At 40.1% G+C, this 19,306-nt stretch overlaps 1 protein-coding gene across 2 annotated transcripts in view; it reads left to right on the forward strand.

Moving 5' to 3' along the window:
* The window catches only part of FMN1 (formin 1), a 454,272-nt gene that overhangs the window by 301,959 nt on the left and 133,007 nt on the right, over positions 1 to 19,306 (forward strand). For both annotated transcript variants that reach the window (XM_043471390.1, XM_043471391.1), the window contains one exon: positions 541 to 661. In XM_043471390.1, the coding sequence (XP_043327325.1) occupies positions 541 to 661 (121 nt within the window). The remainder of the gene's footprint in view (positions 1 to 540; positions 662 to 19,306) is intronic.

Consider the following 19,306-nt stretch of genomic DNA (forward strand, 5'->3'; position numbering starts at 1 on the left):
ACCCCAAAGACGATTTATCTAATTGCTACCATGTGAAGCTCAACAGGGACTTTGAATTTAAGCACTTTCATGTGCTCTTCCTATACCTTTTTCCATGGGAATCGAGGGTCTAAGATTAGGACATATCTGACCATTTTCTCTTTGATTCAAGAGTCAAATTAAAACCCACCCAGGGACTTGCCTGGCAGTGCGGTGTTTAGGACTCCCAGGTTCCACTGCCGGGTGCACGAGTTTGATCCCTGGTCCAGGAATGATGAGTCAACATGCTGTGAGGCACGGCCAAAGAATAAAATAAATTAATTTAAAAAATTAAGACCTCAGCCCATGCTATAGCCGTAGCCTTGGCCTCAGTGCCAGTAAGACCAAAATGATAGTACAAAAGACATAAAAGCACTTCAAAGTAGCCAGTCCAAAGTTAGGAATAGCAGGGGATCTTTGCTATAATTCTTATCCGACTATCCAAAAAAAAGATGTTTTGGAATTTCAACTGAAAGTGACAATTGGGAAGTATAATGTACTTTTGTTTACAATATATTCCAGGAAGCAGGAACAGAAAAGAGCGTTTTCCCCCTGCCTGAACCACAGGATTTCTTCTTGGCTTCTCAAGTCAAATTCGAAGACCTTATAAAAGATTTGAGAAAACTGAAGAGGCAACTAGAAGGTAATGGGAACTGTTCTGTTATTATGATCATAGATATTTTTTAAATGGTTGAAGAGGATGATCTCTCTCTGGCTCGTGGAATGGAATTGGTGAGAGTTCAGTTACTACAGTCTTTGGGACACTCCCATCTCTGTGAACCATTTGGAGTCACTTTATTTACACATCTTTCTCTTTTGTTAGTGTTAATCAGTGCTTATTAGATATGTATCTTGTTGCATATATTTTCCAACATGTAATAGATGTAATTTTAATAATAATAATTATAATTACAGCAACTCTTTTTTTTTTTTTTTTTAATTCTTACTGTGGTCTTATATGATTCTTCTAACTAGGGTAAGAAGGTAAAGGTAACCCAAATAAGCAGGAACTACACTGACTCCATTTTATAGATGAGAAAAATGAGGCTTAGAAAAGCTATATTCACACAGCCAGAGAGAGAGGCAGGTTAGATCTAATTAGAAAATCTCACGCATTGTGTTTTCTAAGCTGGTTCACTGTGCTGCCTTATCTCTCTTTCTCTCTTGCTATCACGCAAAATGCACACACACATTCCTATATATTTTGTTTATGTATATAAGTCTAATAGTGATGGCAAGGCCCATAGTAAACAGTCTATTTTAGTTTAATTTACATTTTTAATTATCCAAAGCAAAATGCTGAAAGCCCTTTTTGGCTTTTTTAAAAGGTGAAACTATGTCTCTGTTGGGCAGGAATTTTCCTTTGGCATCTCTTGAGTCTTGTGTTTTCACAGTGGAGACATCTCCTTGTCCAAGAATATAAATACTTGCCTCAGAGCTTGTATAACTCCTATTGAAGAGCTCTGTGGAGGATTTAGGGAGCGTGTTAATGTGGAAATGGAGCCCAGAGCGCCAAAAGCAGAGCTTGAGGAAATGAAGAGCTTGCACCAGGAATATTTTTACACTAAGACATAAAATAAACATTTTTAAAATGTTTATTGTGAAAGAGTACTCAGAAATCTAAGTCTTAGACGGAGGACAGCTTGAAAATGCAAGTAAAGTGGGAAAGATCTGCTCCTGGTGGCAGGGCGAGCCATTTATTTTTACTTTAGGCATAAAACTTACTTAAATAAGGATGGTGGTTACAACTGAATATTTTTACCTTGTAAATGATTTTTAAAGGAACATGTGGAGTTTCTTTTTCCTCCTGTTGATGTGGTCAAGAGCGTGAATTCAACCAAATGGATGTTTTGTTCAGGAATGTGATCTGTGAACACATGATCATTCTTTTTCCTCTCCTCAAAAACAGTTTTTTCCTTGACTTAGATGAGCTTGATTCTTATTGTAAGAAAGCGGAGTAAGCCATCACATATCAGTATTTTTCTGTCCCTCTTCCGTGGCAGAATTAGGGCCAGGTCAGTCTTCAAGGTGGCTATTGCAGTAGCAGAGAGGACCTGTGCTTCTCCAGTACATGAGTATGTTAGATATTTAGTCGTGTCTGACTGTTTCCAACCATGTGGACTATGGCCTGCCAGGCTCCTCTGTCCATGGAATTCTCCAAGCAAGGATACTGGAGTAGGTTGCCATTTCCTTCTCCAGGGGATCTTCCTGACCCAGGGATCGAACCCACATCTCCTGTGTCTCCTGCATTGGCAGGCAGATTCTTTACCATCTGAGCCACCAGGGCCGTCCCTGACTGCCCATCCTCTCTCGTCTCTTGGTCCTTGTGAAACCACGACCTGCCCTCTAGTCTTTGAGCAGAAACCTGATCTGTACTGGATCTTTCCTCTTCGCCTGCTTTCCCTCCATGGGCGCTCTTTTATCAGGCGTCCTGGCTTGGCCCCCTACCTTTGATGCCTCTGTGTGTTTGATGATAAATAACAAAGGGAAAAGAAGAGTGAATCTGGAGGACAGCGGAGAGGCAGGGATGTACCTTATTTTCTCTAGGGTGATCCATGGTGTCATTCCAGATCTCTGAGGACTCAACTGATAGTTTCCTCAGGCAATTTTAAGGACATACAGGAACTTCTGAAGCTGGAAGAGCTGCCTTATGCAGGAAAACTGAAAAATACCCCAGCTATTTTTCTTCTTTGCATGGCATGTCATCAGAAGACATGAAGTTCACCACCAAGGCAAGTGAGGAAACCAGGGCTGCCCCACACACATTGAATATTTAAACAAAAATGCCCTGCTAATCTTTAGAGATGCCAGTGTTTTTAATACATGAAAGGTACCTAGTAAATATTTAAAGAAAATACAGACCATGGGTTCTCTAATGAATTTCTTGTTCTTCCAAATCCCATCTGGCGAGATGGCCAGAGTCGCGGCGGCCTGTTTCATCTCCCGTCCCCATTCAGGCTTCAGCTCCGTTTCCATAAGGCCTGAGTGTGAGCCGAGATTGAATGTTTAATTGAAAAGGACATAATTTTCACACATACAGCAAAGATTTGATGAGGCTTTGAGGTTTATTGTAGCCATTAAAATGTCGTGGCTGCTGGCAAAACCCCAGAAAATGTCTAAAGCTAAACCAGATGTGATTAGCAAATTTCAAGAAGGCTCAGGCCCTAGTTCCCTGGGCAGCCATAGACTTTGAAAAGAAAATCATCTTGGGTAGCAAGAACCACACCTTAACAATGGAGTGGAAGTTAAATGACGGTGTTTGGTTGTATAGATGTTGCTGATAGCAGTAGAGATTGTCAATGAGCGTCTTTCCTAGAGACCAGAACTTCCACCATCACTTTTATGTAGGAAGACATAGCAGGGAATTGAGGATAGTAGTATCCGCTACAATTTATTGTGTGATTATTATCAGGCACTTTCCACAGAGCATCTCTTTAAATCCTTACAATGATACTGTGAAGCAGATATCGCTACACAGTCCTCGCAAGAGGAGGAACCGGAAGTTCATGGTGCCCAGGTGACCTGCCAGGTTACTTCACAGCTGATGACCTACTCGCATTTTGAAACTAGATGTGACTCTAAGGCCTGTCACAGCTTATCCTGCTGCTGCCCCAGAAGTCTCCATAATCTGGTCAGAGGTCAGAACAGAAAGACACATAGAAAATGCACAGAGCCTCGTAAGAAAGCAAATGACAGAGTTAGTGGATGAGTGTGTGTGTGAGCACAAGAACCTGCTCCAACTATGTATGTATTGATAGATCTTCAGATCAGTTAGAGACGTGGGAAAGAACTTTGTGTGTGGGGTGGGGTTACATGGCTGGAGGAGACATAGGAGAGATGGGCTATCAAGGTGAACAGTACTGCACAGGATTAGGAACTCAGACTTTAGAGTCAGAGATATACTTTCTACTGGCAACCCACTCCAGTATTCTTGCCTGGGAAAATTCCAGGTTTGCAACTCCAGGGAGTGTAGCCCTGCCAGGCTCTTCTGTCCATGGGATTGTCCCAGGCAAGAATACTGGAGTGGGCTGCCATTTTCTCTTCCAGGGGATCTTCCTGACCCAGGGCTCAAATCCACATCTCTTATGTCTCTTGCATTGGCAAGCAGTTTCTTTACTGCTAGTGCCACCTGGGAAGCCCAGATAAAAGGTATTATTTCACCTGAATTTTTTTTTAAGGGCAATTATAACACCTGCATCATCAGAGGTAATGAATGCACAGTTCCTTAGTAAGGAAAGCTTCAATATAGGTGATTAACGGTACACACCTTTTACTGGAAAACACATACCTTGTGGAATCAGGCCCATAGTGTTGAGGGCCAACTGACTGTGTTCATGGAGAACCTAATTCCCAGAGCACTACAGAACAAGTTCTTGGTGATCGTGAATGTATTCTTTGTCTTGTTTATTGTCATACATCCCTTAATCAGACAGTAATTTTTATTTCCCTGATACTTTGGTGACGTAAGTCGTACCTGGGAGCAAGCAACAGGAATAACTGCTTTCTGTCTCATCCCTTGACCTTGTTTGCTAGCTAGCACTTGGAAGGTACTCTTACAAACCCATCTGTGGTAGGCAGAGTAATGGCTCCCAAAAATGTCCAAACCCTGCTCCCTGGAGTCTGTGACTTTATTACCTTACATGGCAAAAGGGGACTTTGCCGACCTTGAGATGGAGAGATTATCCCGGACTAGCCAAGTGGGCCTAATCTAATCACACAGATCTTTAAATGAATCTTTAAAAGCTGACAACTTTCTCTGAGGTCAGCGGGAGATACTACAGTAGAATGATCAGAGAGATGCAGTGTTGCTGGCTTGGAAGATGGAGGAAGTGGGCAGTGAACCAAGGAATGTGGGAAGCCTCTAAGGCTGGAAAAGGCAAGGAACAGATTCTCCCTAGAGCCTCCAGAAGGGAATGCAGCCCTGTCAACACCTTGATGTCAGCTCAGAGAGACCCATGTCAGACTTCTAACAAACGAAACTATGAGGTAATATATTTGTATTGTTTTAAGCCATTTAAGTCTTCGGTAATTTGTCATAATAGCAATAAGAAGCAAACACGCCATGAAATGCATTCTTTCTGATTGTGCCAGTTAAAACCAGTCACGCACACACGCGCCCCACCCCCCCACCCCCCGCCCCATTGCTGAGGCTCTAGATGTAGGATTCCCCAGCTAGTGACTCTCACCAGTATTGCATGAAATGTGAATTGGTGCTCTCTTAAAAAAAAAAGGCTGTCGCCCCATAAACCTGGAAATGCTGTGTACTAAAAAAATCACAAGGATACAGTGTACATGAACTTATTCAAGGCTCTTGGAAGTCCTGCAATTTTCAAAAAAATAAACAGGTTTAATCCTGTTTGAAGCAAGATTTCTCAAAACATCAAACATTTCTTTTTTCTTTCACTGAACATACTTAGTATATGTCATAGAATATGTTTTCCGTTAAATACAGTTTAAGAAGAAGGGATGTTGATATTGCTATTAATTCTTAATATAAGAACGCAGCTGTTGGTTAAATGGTCATTCCTGGATGATCTTCATAGGTGTAACTGTGATAAAGAGCCCTATACAAGCACGTTTCATATTCCCTAGCTTCATTACCCTGCATGGGTTTGTTATCCACATGAACAAATATAGTAGAATAGGTCACATCCTCTCTGATGTCTTGATGCTTGAAAGCCAAAATGAACAACTTTAGTGTTACTCAAAATTATTCTAGTATGATATCACTGCCCCCAAATCCACGTTTGTGTGACATGATCCAATTTTATTATTATTTAAATAATTATATTGTTATTTAAATAATTATAAGAATTATTTCTGGGTTTCAAAGTAGAACGGCCAATTTTTTTGTTGTTGTTGGAAAGGACAGGAACTCTTCAAATAGGTGTTGAGAAGTCAGCCTGTTGTGAAAAGTTTAAGGATAAAAATAAATTGCCCTTAATAGCTAAGAAGGCTTACTTGGTATCCCCTATCATTAAGGGTAGGGTATTTGATCTAACTATGTACTAAATCTTGACTTGAAAATGATGCATTAGTAATCCTGCTACTGCATATGTAAATTGGGAATATGTAATCAGTAGTTAGGGCTTCCCTAGTTGTTAAGATAGTAAGGAATTTGCCTGCATTGAGGGAGACCCAGGTTTGATCCGTGGGGCAGGAAGATCCCCTGGAGAAGGGAATGGCTACCCACTCCGATATTCTTACACTCAGAGTAAGATAATCTAACTTGTTTGAGAATGTTGGCAGAGATGCAAGTGAGTATGTGTGAGTATGTGTGTGTTCATGTGTGTTTTAAGATAATTCTGATGATGTTCTTTTCTCTAAACATTTTAGACTATATTTGAACATGTCCTTTCTTATGTATCATTTAGAAATATTTGGGAATACACTTTCACAGTTTCAGAGAGGCGAAGAGTCTCTGTTAACTTTTTTTGATATCTGTTATCGCTCTATAAATGTTTATCCTTCAAATGTTTATCCTGAAATGTTAACTCTTTTAAGCCTTCTGTCAATGAGATGCTGTGTGAAATGTGTAGTCCAGGCATTCAATAAACACTGAAGTCTTTATTCTAAATTTGAATAGTAGTAGGATCTCTAACTTGACATTGAAATATATTCATCACTTCTTCCGACATTTTCAATCCCCATGTCCTTATTTTAGTAGAGTGACTAGATTAGTCCAGAAGGATCCAAATGAACCTCTGTTTTATATGAAACTAGTATCTGAATATTCTACCTCTAAATCTAAGTTACAGAAGGATGTAAATTCATACATACATGAAAGTAACAAAAAGGAGATGTGTTTTGCCTTTGGTAGGTTTTTTTTTAACTATAGTCAGCATGTCTTCCAGATGAAGTTGGTTGATTGAACTCATTCACTTAGCTTCACTCCTTTCTAAAAGCCCACAAAACAAAAACATTTAGAGGCACACAGTCAATACCAATATAATCAGCTCCAAGAGGAGGAATTAGGGAGGGAGCACACACATACACATATATAAACAGGAAATGAGAACATTTTTACGTGGTAAGTTGTTTATGGCCCTGGACACAGACTACTGTGGTGGCAATAGTTTAACAATTTGGATATGAATATGAAATCATACAATTAAAACTAGTTTCAAAAACATAAGTTATAGTCAGCTGTCAACTATAGGTAGCTAGATTGTGAGGTTAAGGATCAGTGATAGTCCATAAAACATTAATGCATCATTTTTAACAGTAATCTCTATGAGTCAGCTATACTATTTATTGGAAGACCTTCCCTGTTTGAAATTACATGGTAAGCAGTAGACCACCTACTGTGTCCCCTGCAAGGTGGAAACAATCTTCATCTTTAACTCACTTAACTTTATAAACAAATTAGTGTCTGGGCAAATACATTGATGAGATAGTATTAGCGAGGAGATGAGGGTGAGATGAGTTTGGAACTCTGAGCACTGATCGCATCAGGGAGGGAACCTGCCTTCAGGAGAGTTGGTGTCCCCAGTGATGAAGAGAGGGCAGACGGTGAGTTACCAGAACTTGGGCTTCATCTTGCCCTTGACCACTTTTTAACTTGGGAAATGTTTAACTTGGAATTTTGTGTGGTATCCATCCCTCTTCCTATTACTGTAGTTACTGAAGAATTGACTGAGAGGTGAGGAGAAATGCTAATAACCGGTGTTGCTAATCTAATGAATATTCAAGTTTGTTCCACTGGAGGCAGGGGGAAAGATCCTGTCTCCCTCACGGCCATGTTGGCGCCTCCCCAGCCAGGGTCTGTCCAACGCTTGGATGAAAGTATGGCATTTTGCAGACTTAGTCAGTACTGTTGAGCCCCTCACAGAACTTGAGAAAAGTGACGGCCTATTGATATTATCTCAGGAAGCAAAAAAGACCATTTAAAGAAGGTCTGAAGTGGCTCTTCCCTTGAATTTGCAATAAACAAGGTTGGGGCCCTACCAAGCAGTGGGTGGAGGGGAGTTCAGTGGAGCATTCTGCCCTCCATGCGTATAATATGGGGGTACCGTTAGTGTTACCAGATCTAGTAAATGAAATCCAGGAGGCCCATTTAAATCTGAATTTCAGACAAACCAGGCTTTTTAAAAGTGTGTTTTCAATAATGCACAATACTTCTACTAAAAGAATTATTCCTTGTTTATCTCGAATTCACATTTAACTTGGTGTCCCAGCTTTTATCTGACATTTCTGTAGAGAATTTAAAAGCAATAATAAAAGCAACTGAAATTTAGTTCCTTTTTAAAACATTTTATTGAGGTATAGTTGATTTACAATGTATTAACTTCTGCTCTACAGCAAAGTGATTCAATTATATATATGTATATTCTTTATCATATTTTTAAAAATTATGGCCTATCACAAAATATTGAGTATAGTTGCCTGTGCTATACAGTAGGACCTTGTTTTTTAATCCATCCTATATATATTAGCTTGCGTATGCTAATCCTAAACTCCCAATCCTTCCCTCCCCCATTCTCCCTCTCCCATAACAACCACAAGTTTGTTTGCTATGTCTGTGAATCTGTTTCTGTTTCATGTTCTGTGTTCATTTGTGTCATATTTTAGATTTCACACATAAGTGATATCACATGGTATTTGTCTTTCTCTTTCTGACTGACTTCACTTAGTATGATCATCTCTAGGTCCATCCGTGTTGCTGGAAATAGCATTAGTTCATTCTTTTTATGACTGAGTAATATTCCATTCCAAGCTGGAATCAAGAGAGTCAGGAGAAACATCAACAACCTCAGACATGGGGACAATACCACCCTAATGGCAGAAAGCGAAGAGGAACTGGAGAACCTCTTGATACCGGTGAAGGAAGAGAGTGAAAAAGCTGACTTAAAACTAAATATTAAGAAAACTAAGATCATGGCATCCAGCCCCATTACTCCATGGCAAATAGAAGGGGAAAAGTTGGAAGCAGTGACAGATTTCCTCTTATTGGACTCTAAAGTCACTGCAGGTGGTGACTGCAGCCATGAAATCAGAGGACAAGTGCTTCTTGGTAGGAAATCTGTGACAAACCTAGACAGTGTTTTGAAAAGCAGAGGTATCACTCTGCCAACAAAGGTCCATGTAGTCACAGCTGTGGTCTTCCCAGTGGTCACGTATGGTTGTGAGAGCTGGACCATAAAAAAGGCAGTGTGCCAAAAGAATTGATGCCTTCGAACTGTGGTGCTGGAGAAGACTCCTGAGAGTTCCTTGGATAGCGAGGAGATGAAACCAGTCAATCTTAAAGGAAATCAACTCTGAGGCCTCATTGGAAGGACTGATGCTGAAGCTGATACTCCAGTAATTTGGTCATCTGATGAGAACAGCTGACTCATGGAAAAGTCCCAGATGCTGGGAAAGATTGAGGGCAGAAGGAGAAGAGGGTGTCAGAGGATGAGATGTCTGGAGGCATCACCAGTGCAATGGACATGAACTTGGACACACTCTGGGAGATGGTGAGGGACAGGCAGGTCTGGTGTGCTGCAGTCCATGGGGTTGCAAAGAATAAGACATGACTGGGCGACTGAACAACAACAGTATTCCATTGTATATGTATACTATATCTTCTTTATGCATTTGTCTGTCAGTGGACATTTAGGTGGCTTCCATGTCTTGTCTATTGTGGATACTGCTGCTGTGAACACAGAGGTGCATGTGTCTTTTCGAATTATAGTTTTATATGGATATATGCCCAGGAATGGGGTTGCTGGGTCATAAGGCAACTGTGTTTTTCATTTTCTAGGAAACCGCCATACTGTTTTCCATAGTGGCTATGCCAGTTTACATTCCCACCAACAGTGTAGAAGGGTTCCCTTTTCTCTACACGCTGTCCAGCATTTGTTATTTGTTGACTTTTTAATGATGGCCACTCTGACTGGTGTGAGGTGGCACCTCATTGCAGTCTTGATTTGCATTTTTCTAATAATTAGAGATATTGAGCATCTTTCCATGTGCTTATTGGGCAGGCATGGAGAACATAAACTAGGAGGGAAATCGTTCATTCTGAGGATGAGAGAGTTGGAGGGAGGGTGTTTAGGACAGATAAATTAATCAAAATTTACATATCTCAGCTGGGACTGGGAAGTTGTTTTTGTGAGTTTATAGTAATGGCAAAACTGAGTATCAGTCTAACCAAGTCGTGGTAGTACTACATCGGGAGGAAGCTTGTGTGTGTGGTGGATGTGAGGGGAGGAAGGAGGACCACCATTTACAGTGCATAAAGAGAAAAATCAAAAGATGCCAATAGCAGCTTGTTAGAGACATGCAGTTAAGTGCTCAACTAAGCAGGTAAAATTGGTATAAATGGCTGCCTCTGGAGAGGGAGAATTGGGTGAAGTTGTTGGACTGGATATTCATAGAATGCATAGCATCCATTTATTCTTTTAACTCTGTGCATGTATAACTTTGGTAAATGTACAGAACCAAAGATAACAATAAACAAAAACATTTGTAGGTGATAGTCTAGTTCAATTTCAACAGCAAAGGCTAGTGTGCTGAAAGTAGTTCTGGCCAGGGTTTAAAAGAGATGCAGTTGAAAATATTATTTCTGCCTCTTCCTAACCACGTGATCAGTCCTATAACTCTGACAAATCACCTAACCTCTGTGAGCCTCCCCTGGAAAAAGCAGAGCTGCTAACCCAGCCTGCCCAACTCAGAGGGAAATCGGAAGGGTCAGAGGAGCAGATGGGTGAGGATAGTACTTGGGAAGGTGTGGGAGGTATTATCTGAACTCATTGAGAAGCCGAGTAGTTTGCAATTTGCTCAGTTTGTGTTGGTGTATCCTAGTAGAGAGGGGGGAATTGATCCATTATGACAAGCCTGGCTAATTTATCACTCTTTAGGAAGCTCCAGAAAATGCGACTGGACTGATTATTGACCATGCCTAATTTATTGGCTCTTTCCTCCTTCGAAGCCCATTTGTCTGCAGCAGGAGTTTGCGAAGTCTGAACTCTGGTACGGGCCTGGATACATTAGCCAGAGTCCTGACTGTGTTGCCATGGTGTTAAAAATATTTAGTTTTGCAAGCAAAGTCTTCGAAATAATAAAAGAAAAACTTTGATATGATTTATTTTTGTAAAATGATTTCAACCAAACAGACCCAGGAACTGGGGTAAGGATTTCAGAAAGGCAATGGGTGTAAGATGTTGATCAGCATGGTGACTTCTGATGCAAAGCATTCAATTAAGCGCAGCACCGTGAGTAAAGGTCACGCATTTCCCAAATGGAATGCCTTCAAAGACAAGTTGTGCAGAAAGGAGAGAGGATGCGGAAACTGAAACCTGATTCATCCGTTTAATTAATGGAAGAAGTCTGTGTTGTCCTTTGAAGCCATGATTGTGACATCTCTAGGTGGGAAGGATGACTTATGTTGTCCTGGTTTCTTCTTCTCAGTTTTCACTCTTGTTTCTATCCTTTATTTATAAATCAACACGGTTAATAAAATTCCTTTTCCTTGGGCAAACAATGAAATACTGAAAGAAAAGCTAGCATCATGGAGCAGTCTGAGTCATAAGTCCCAAATTCAAATCCTTGCTTCAGAAGCTGTGTAAGCCTTGGCAGGTTTCACCCTCCCATTTCTGTATCCTTGCATAAGGAGAGCTTCCCAGCCTTCCACCCTGGTTGCTTGAGAGGGTTAATCAGGATCATATGAAGGAAATCCCTTGGCAGGGTATAAACAAGATACATAATACTTATTCTTGATTCATTTTGTGTCCTCAAATCCAACATCCAGTCCACGACCAAATCCCGTTGACTCTTCCTCCAAGACATGCCTTGAATCAGTGTAAGGCTCTTCATTTCCGCACCTCAATGTTAGCCCAGACTACCCCCTTCTCTCACCTGGGGCCCACCAACAGACTCTTAACAGGTTTCCCTGCTTCCCTGCCTGCCCTCCCTTTAATCCAGTCTCCGAACAGCAGATGAATCAGGCCACTTTTTTTTTTTCCTGCATGTTGCTCTCGGAATAAAATCCAACCTCAAAATGTGTAGCTGGGCCTTGCAAGTGTCTCCAAGATTTGACAACTTCTACCTCTCCTGTCTCACTGCATGCCACACATCCCTGACTTCCCACTAAACCCCAGTCTCATGGGCGTTGTCTTCCACCCAGGGAGCTCGTTTCTGCTTTAGGACCTTTGCAGTGGCTATTTGTTCTGACTAGAGTGCCCTTCTGGATATTCCCATGCCCTGAACCTTCCCTGACCACCCAATCTACAACAGCTACTTGGAACATTCACTCTCTGTTATAGCCCTCAGTTTTGATATTACTATTATTTCTTATTTCTTTGTAAACCCCTCCCCCTCCACCCATGAAGTGGGGGATCTAATGGCCTTTATGGTGTTTCTATCTACTGTGTTGATCAGTAGTTACCACGTGGTTGTTGCTCAGCCAATAATTGTTGAATGAGTGAATGAATGAACAAATGAATGAGTGGTAGAAAAGATTCAGCTCACTTAGATAATTGCTGACCTCACTATCAGAGAGGAATTAGATTATGTCTTTCTGGGTAAGATGCCAAAGAGTCCAAGAAGTAGAACCTTTAGGAAATCATTTGAAAGCTACTCACAGGAGAACCAATGGCCTTGAGAGAACGTGGGTCCTTCACGCACTTCCAGCTGGAAGACCGTGTTGTGGTAGATGGGTAGGATAGGTGCCATGCAAAAGGGTTTATGCTCAGTGATTTTGAAAGCACATTTTAACTCAGGGTTTTGAAGATAATGAATAATACTGTGCTATTTTTGTGCATTCTACTGTTCTCTTTATTTAGTAAGAGTTACTGAGTTCTTCCTTAGACTTAATTAGAACAGCTGAAAATCCTTGGGCTTCTGACCATTTATAGGATATAAAAGTCAACTGTAAAATTTTATGAAGTTTGAATTTCAGGTATTCTCTGTCTAAATGACACTCAAGGATCTGCTCTCGAATTAATCCATGCCACAAAAATTCTAGCATTGATGTCATCTAGAAGTAAGCTTTACAGAGTAGAACTCTTATTCAGTGTGGGTACTTAATATAAAAAAAAAAAAAATTGACCCAAATCAGGAATCACAGAAAATGATACTTGCATCCCTTAACCTTTCATTTAAAACAAGCTAAATATATCATCATTTGTCTTTTGATGCAGGACCAAGACCTCTTCTTGAATTACAGATCTGTTAAATAGAGTTTCGTGGGTCCTCCTACATCTTCCACATCCATAAATAGACCACCTGTGATTCCTTTTCATATTTTTAAAGTGGAGTCATGGCTCTCAAAAATATCACCACCGAATCTTTCTAGATATTTATAATTGTTCTCAATCTTTTAAAACTATCTTGCCCACATCTTTTAAAAAATGAACATTTTCTTTTGGTTCTGGCATAATTTTAGATTTACAGCCAAGATAGCATGGAGGTTCCCATATAGCCTTTCTTAAGTTTCCCCATTATTAATATCTTAAGCTGTTGTGACATATTCATTAAAACCAAGAAACTAGCACTGAACCATTTCTGTTAAATAAACTCTAATATTTATTTGGATTTCATCAGTTTTTCCATTAATGTCCTCTTTCTGTTCCAGAATCCATCTCTGGGTTCCACATTGCATTGAATTACCATATCTGTCCAGTCTCCACTGGTCTCCTATCCTGTATGTAACAGCAGTATTTTAACCTCTTCTACCTAAATTTATAGAAATAGTACTTTCTCTCAGTCATATTTCTACAGTTTACCATCAAGTAATTGGGTTATGTAATTAGAATAAAAAGAACCACTAGAATAAAGAGGTTTGGGAACAGCACAACTCTTCTTAATAGGGATTCTACTCTGTGGTGGGAAGAATTGCCCAGAGAAACCAGAGGACAGCCTTTCAGCTGCAAACTTCCAGCATGCTATAGGAATCTGGTAGGAAGAATAGAAAAGAATATGGACTTGGGAAGTCAATTAATGGAATGTTTTTTGTATTTCCCATTCCAAAAAAAAAGAAATTAATGTATCAGTGGTATCTTATATCTTATGTGTGTAGAACTCTATCCTTTGGAGTGTGTAGGGCAGGCCTAAGTAGTAGAGAAGACAGGTCTCCAAGATAGGAAGAGTGTGGTCAGGATCGCCCAGCCAGGCCTGGAACTTGAGTTCTTTGATTGCCAAGCCAGTGCTCAAACTCCGTTACCATAAACTCATGTCAGGTCAAAACATTTTCTTCACAGAAATAGATTTGTGGGTGGTTTTGTGAATATCAAAATATTTTCCTGCCCGAGTAAATTGTGTATTTTGGACCCTGTGGAAGAGTCACAATTCACAAATGGATTCTTCTGGTGTCAGACAACCAAGTGAGTGAAGTCAGAGGAAGGCCTCTCTAACTCCAGGAAAGGGGATTGGAATTTTTGCCAGTCTCCGTATCTCTTCCAGATTTCTTCCCAGATTTCTGGGCTTTGGTATGGCCCATAGGCAGACAGGGGTCATGGACTGTGACTCTCCTTGTTAGGTAACCCATACAAAGATCAGTTAACCCCCTGGAAATCAGCAGCCCTGGTTGCTCTCACCTTCATGCCACTTAATAACCTGACCTTCATCTGGCCTCCCCTGACCTTCTATTTCTCCATTCGGAATGAAGCAGTGGCGCTGGTGGTGTTTAGCATTCATTGCCCTGCTCCTTACCTTTTACAAAGTATTTTCATAGGTACTTCACATTGTTTCCAGAACTTTGCCACACCGGCATCTCTTGTTTGACATGTCCCTTTATTGTGTTTTGCAGATACTGCGCTTTTTTGCAGATTGAAGTTTTGTGGCCACTTTCGTGCCAGTTTTCCAATAGCGTTTGCTTTACTTCATGTCTCCGTGTCACGCTTTGGTAGTTCCCACAATATTTCAAGCCTTTTCATTATTATAACATTTCTTATGGTGATCTTTGAGCGTGATTTTTGATGTTCCTAGTGTAATTGTTTTGGGGCACCATGAACCATGCCCATACAAGACAGAAACTTAATCAATGTTCTGTGTGTCCTCACTGCTCCAACTAGATGTTCCCCATGTCGTTCCCTCTCCTCGGGCCTCCCTGTTCCCTGAGACACAACAATATTGAAGTTAGGCCAATCAGTGACCCCTCAGTATCCTCCAAGTGTTCAAGTGAAAGGAAGAGTCTCTCTCTCTAACTCAATAGCTAGCAATAATTAAGCTTAGTGAGGAAGGCATGCAAAAGCCAAGATGTGCCTGAAGCTAGGTCTCTTGCACCCAACAGTTAGCCAAGTTGTAAATGCAAAGGAAAATCTCTTGAAGGAAATTGAAAGTGCTGCTCCAGTGAACACACAGATAATAAGAAAGTGAAAGAGCCTTATTGCTGATAGGGAGAGAGTTTTAGTGGTTTGAATAGAAGATCAAATCAGTCACAGCATTCCCTTAAGCCAAAGCCTAACCCAGAGCAAGGACCTGACTGTTTTCAGTTCTAAGAAGGCTGAAAGAGGTGAGGAAAGAGAAAAATTTGAAGCCAGCAGGGGTTGGTTCATGAAGACAGAAGCCATCTCTGTGACATTAAAGTACAATATGAAGTAGCAAATGCTAATGTAGAAGCTACAGCAAGTTATCTGGAAGACCTAGCTAAGATCATTAATGAAGATGGCTGCACTAAAGAACAGATTTTCAGTGTAGATGGAATAGCCTTCTGTTTGAGGATGTGACTAGGGCTTTCATAACTAGAGAGAAGTCAGTGCCTGGTTTCAAAGCTTCAAAGGACAAGTCCCTTGTTAGGGACTAACGCAGTGGATGACTTTAATTTGAAGCCTGTGCTCATTTACCATTCCCTAAATCCTAGGCCCCTTAAAAATTGTGCTGACTGTACTTTGCCTTTACTCTATGAGTGGAACAATAAAACCCTGATGACCGCACATCTGTTTACAACATGATTTAATGAATATTTTAAGCCCACTGTTGAGTCCTACTGCTCAGAGAAAGATTCCATTCAAAATACCACTGCTCATGGACAATACACCTGGTCGCCCAAAAGCTCTGATGGAGATGTACAATGAGATTCATGTTTTCATACCTACTAACACAACATCCATTCTGATCAAGGAATAATTTCAAGTGTTACCATTTAAGAAATAGATTTCATAACACAGATGCCATAGATAGTGATTCCTCTGATGGATCTGGGCATAGTCAGTTCAAAACCTCTGGAAAGGAATCATTCTAGATGCCATTGAGAACCTTGGTGACTCATGGTTTGAGTACAAAATGTTGACATGAGCAGGAGTTTGGAAGAAGATGATTCCGTTTCTCGTGGATGATTTTGAGAGGTTCAAGACTTCAGTGGAGGAAATCACTGCAGGTGTGGTAGAAATAGCAAGAGAACGAGAATGAAAAATGTGAAGCCTGAAGATCGGACTGAATTGCTGCAGTCTCATCGTAAAACCTGCAGTCTCGTAGTAAATCTCATGGGCTTCCCTGGTGGCTCATCTGATAAAGAATCCGCCTGCAACGCAGGAGACCCCAGTTCAGTTCTGGGTCGGGAAGATCCACTGGAGAAGGGACAGGCTACCCACTCCAGCATTCTTGGGCTTCCCTGGTGGCTCAGCTGTAAAGAATCCACCTGCAATGCGGGAGACCTGGATTCGATCCCAGAGTTCGAAAGATCACTTGGAGAAGGGAAGAGTTACCCACTCCAGTATTCTGGCCTGGAGAATCCCATGTATCGTATAGTCCATGGGGTCGCAAAGAGTCAGACACAACTGAGTGACTTTCACTTTCGCTTTTTAATTTTTCATGGTAAAACTTTAACCGATGAGTTCCTTCTTCTGGATGAGCAAAGAAAGTGTTTTCTTGAGATGGAGTCTACTCCTAGTGAAATTGCTGTGAATGTTATTGAAATGACAACAACGGATTTACAATATGACAGAAGCCCAGTTGACAAAGTAGCAGTATGGCCTTAGAGGATTGACTCCGATTTTGAAAGAAATTCTTTTATGAGTAAAATGCTATCAAACAGCATTGCATGCTACAGACAAAGTGTTTTAGGTGTAGTGCCATTCCACACTTACTAGACTATAGTATACTATGTAAACATAGTTAAATTTGTACTGAGAAACCAAAAAAATTTTGTGACTCATTTTATTGTGATATTAGCTTTATTGCAGTGATCTGGAACTGAGCTTATAGTATCTCTGATGTACACCTGTAGATGGTTAGTGTAGGAGACAGGATGGCACAAAGCCAGCAGATCTGACACCCCTGGGTTCAGATTCTGGCACAGCCGCTTAACATTTGTATGACTTTACCTACCGTCACCCAAATAAACAGCAATAGTGGCAGGGCCAAACTCATAGTGTTCTTATGATGAGTAAAATGAGATAACAGGCATGAAACAGGCTGAAGTTCAAGACACTCTTGACCGGTAAGGGTCATTTGTTTTTCATCATGTAGGTTGAGAGCTTGCTAGTTTTCATGGATTACTGGGTGCAGAAATAAAAGACAATTACATCCAAATCAGTGTAGATAACCAGGCACTGTTAGACCAGTAATTTTCCTTGTGCTGTAACTTACAGAAAGAGAAAAACCTAAGGAAAATCTATAATGGCTAATATGCTAAAACAGCTAATTTTGCTGTGTTTTTAAACTGTTTTTCTTGACTATTTTGATGGCCTTTAAAAACACCATCAAATCTCCAGGTATCCAAAAAGAAAAAATTCTCTAAAATATGAGAAGGGCCTTGTTTGACCTTTTCCATCAGTTCATTTGTTCAGCAAATATTTATTCAAAGCACTGAGTTAGCTGCTGATTTTAAATAAACTCACTGAAATATCAACTCATTTGTAAACACATTTTAAGAACAAGTGTTACCCTCATTTTCTAGAGGAGAAATTTATTCCTGCTTATTCTTCTGATTTCTCTTCTGCCTAGGAGCAGGAATCTGTTCTTAAGGAGAGTGATTAAACTTTCCCGGTGTCTGATAGAGGTGAGAAGTGAACAGAGTTTGATGTTCCACAGATTCACAAAAGTATATGCAAAACCCTTCCTGATTATGATATTGTAAAAAGGAATCAACAGATATTTGCTATGATACCTTCTGTTCAAGGCACTATACATTGAAATTACAGATACCTCATTTATTGTTGCAGTGCAGGAAACACTTCCCCTGGATTCCCTAATCCTACCCCCAGTATTGAGTGTTTTAAGCTGGGGATGAAGCTTTTTCATTATATAAGTTTCAGGCGTATAGCATTATACACTCTACAGTGAGCACCATCACAAATCTAGTTATTATACCATACATCACCATGCTGTTGATCCCCTTCACTTATTTGCCCTGCTTTCCACTCCCTTCCCTTTTGATAATCATTAATCTAATCTCTATATTATGAGTTTGTTTTTTATTTTGATTGCTCAGTTTTTTTGTTTGTTTTTTTAAGATTCCACATATGGGTGAAATCCTATGGTGTTTGTCTGATTTGTTTTCACTTACTGTGATATACAGGTAAGGTCCATCCATATTGTTGCAAATGGCAGAATTTCTTTCTTTTTTATGGCTGAGTTGTATTCTTTGTGTGTGTGTGTTTATGCACACGTGCATGTATTACATCGTCTTTATCCTTTCATCCATCAATGGACACTTAGACTGCTTCCCTGTCTTAGCTGTTGTAAATAATGCTGCCATAAGTATAGGGGTGCGTTTATCTTTTTGAATTAGTGTTTTTGTATTCTTCAGATAAACCCCCAGAAGTGGAATACCTAGATCATACAGTATTTCTATTCTTAATTTTTTGATTATCCATACAGAATCTCCAAACTCTTTTCCATAGTGCGTACACCAGTTTATAATCCTACCAACAGTGTGCAAGTTTCTCTTATTTCCACATCTTCTCCAATGTGTATTATTTCTTGTGTTTTCCAAAATAGCCATTTTAACAGGTGTAAAGTTTATTTCATTGAGGTTTTGATTTGTATTTCTCTAGTAATTAGTGGTGTTGGACATCTTTTCATGTGCCTGTTGGCTATCTGCATTTCTTCAATGGAAAAAAATATCTATTCAGAATCTCTGCCCATTTTTATTTAATTTGTTTGTGTTCTTGTTATTAAGTAGTATGAGTTCTCTATATATTTTGGCTATTAAGCCCTTATCACATATGTGATTTGCAAATATTTTTTCCCATTCAGTAGGTTGTGTTTTCATTTTAATGATCTTACCTTGCTGTACAAAGGTTTTAGTTTGACATAATCCCATCTGTTTGTTTTTATTTTTGTTCCCCTTGCCTTTGGAGTCAGATCCATAAAACATAACTAAGACCAATGTCAATGAGTTTGCCACCTATGTTTTCTTCTAGGT

The sequence above is a fragment of the Cervus canadensis genome, chromosome 6 (assembly GCF_019320065.1).
Source record: "Cervus canadensis isolate Bull #8, Minnesota chromosome 6, ASM1932006v1, whole genome shotgun sequence".
NCBI lineage: Eukaryota > Metazoa > Chordata > Mammalia > Artiodactyla > Cervidae > Cervus > Cervus canadensis.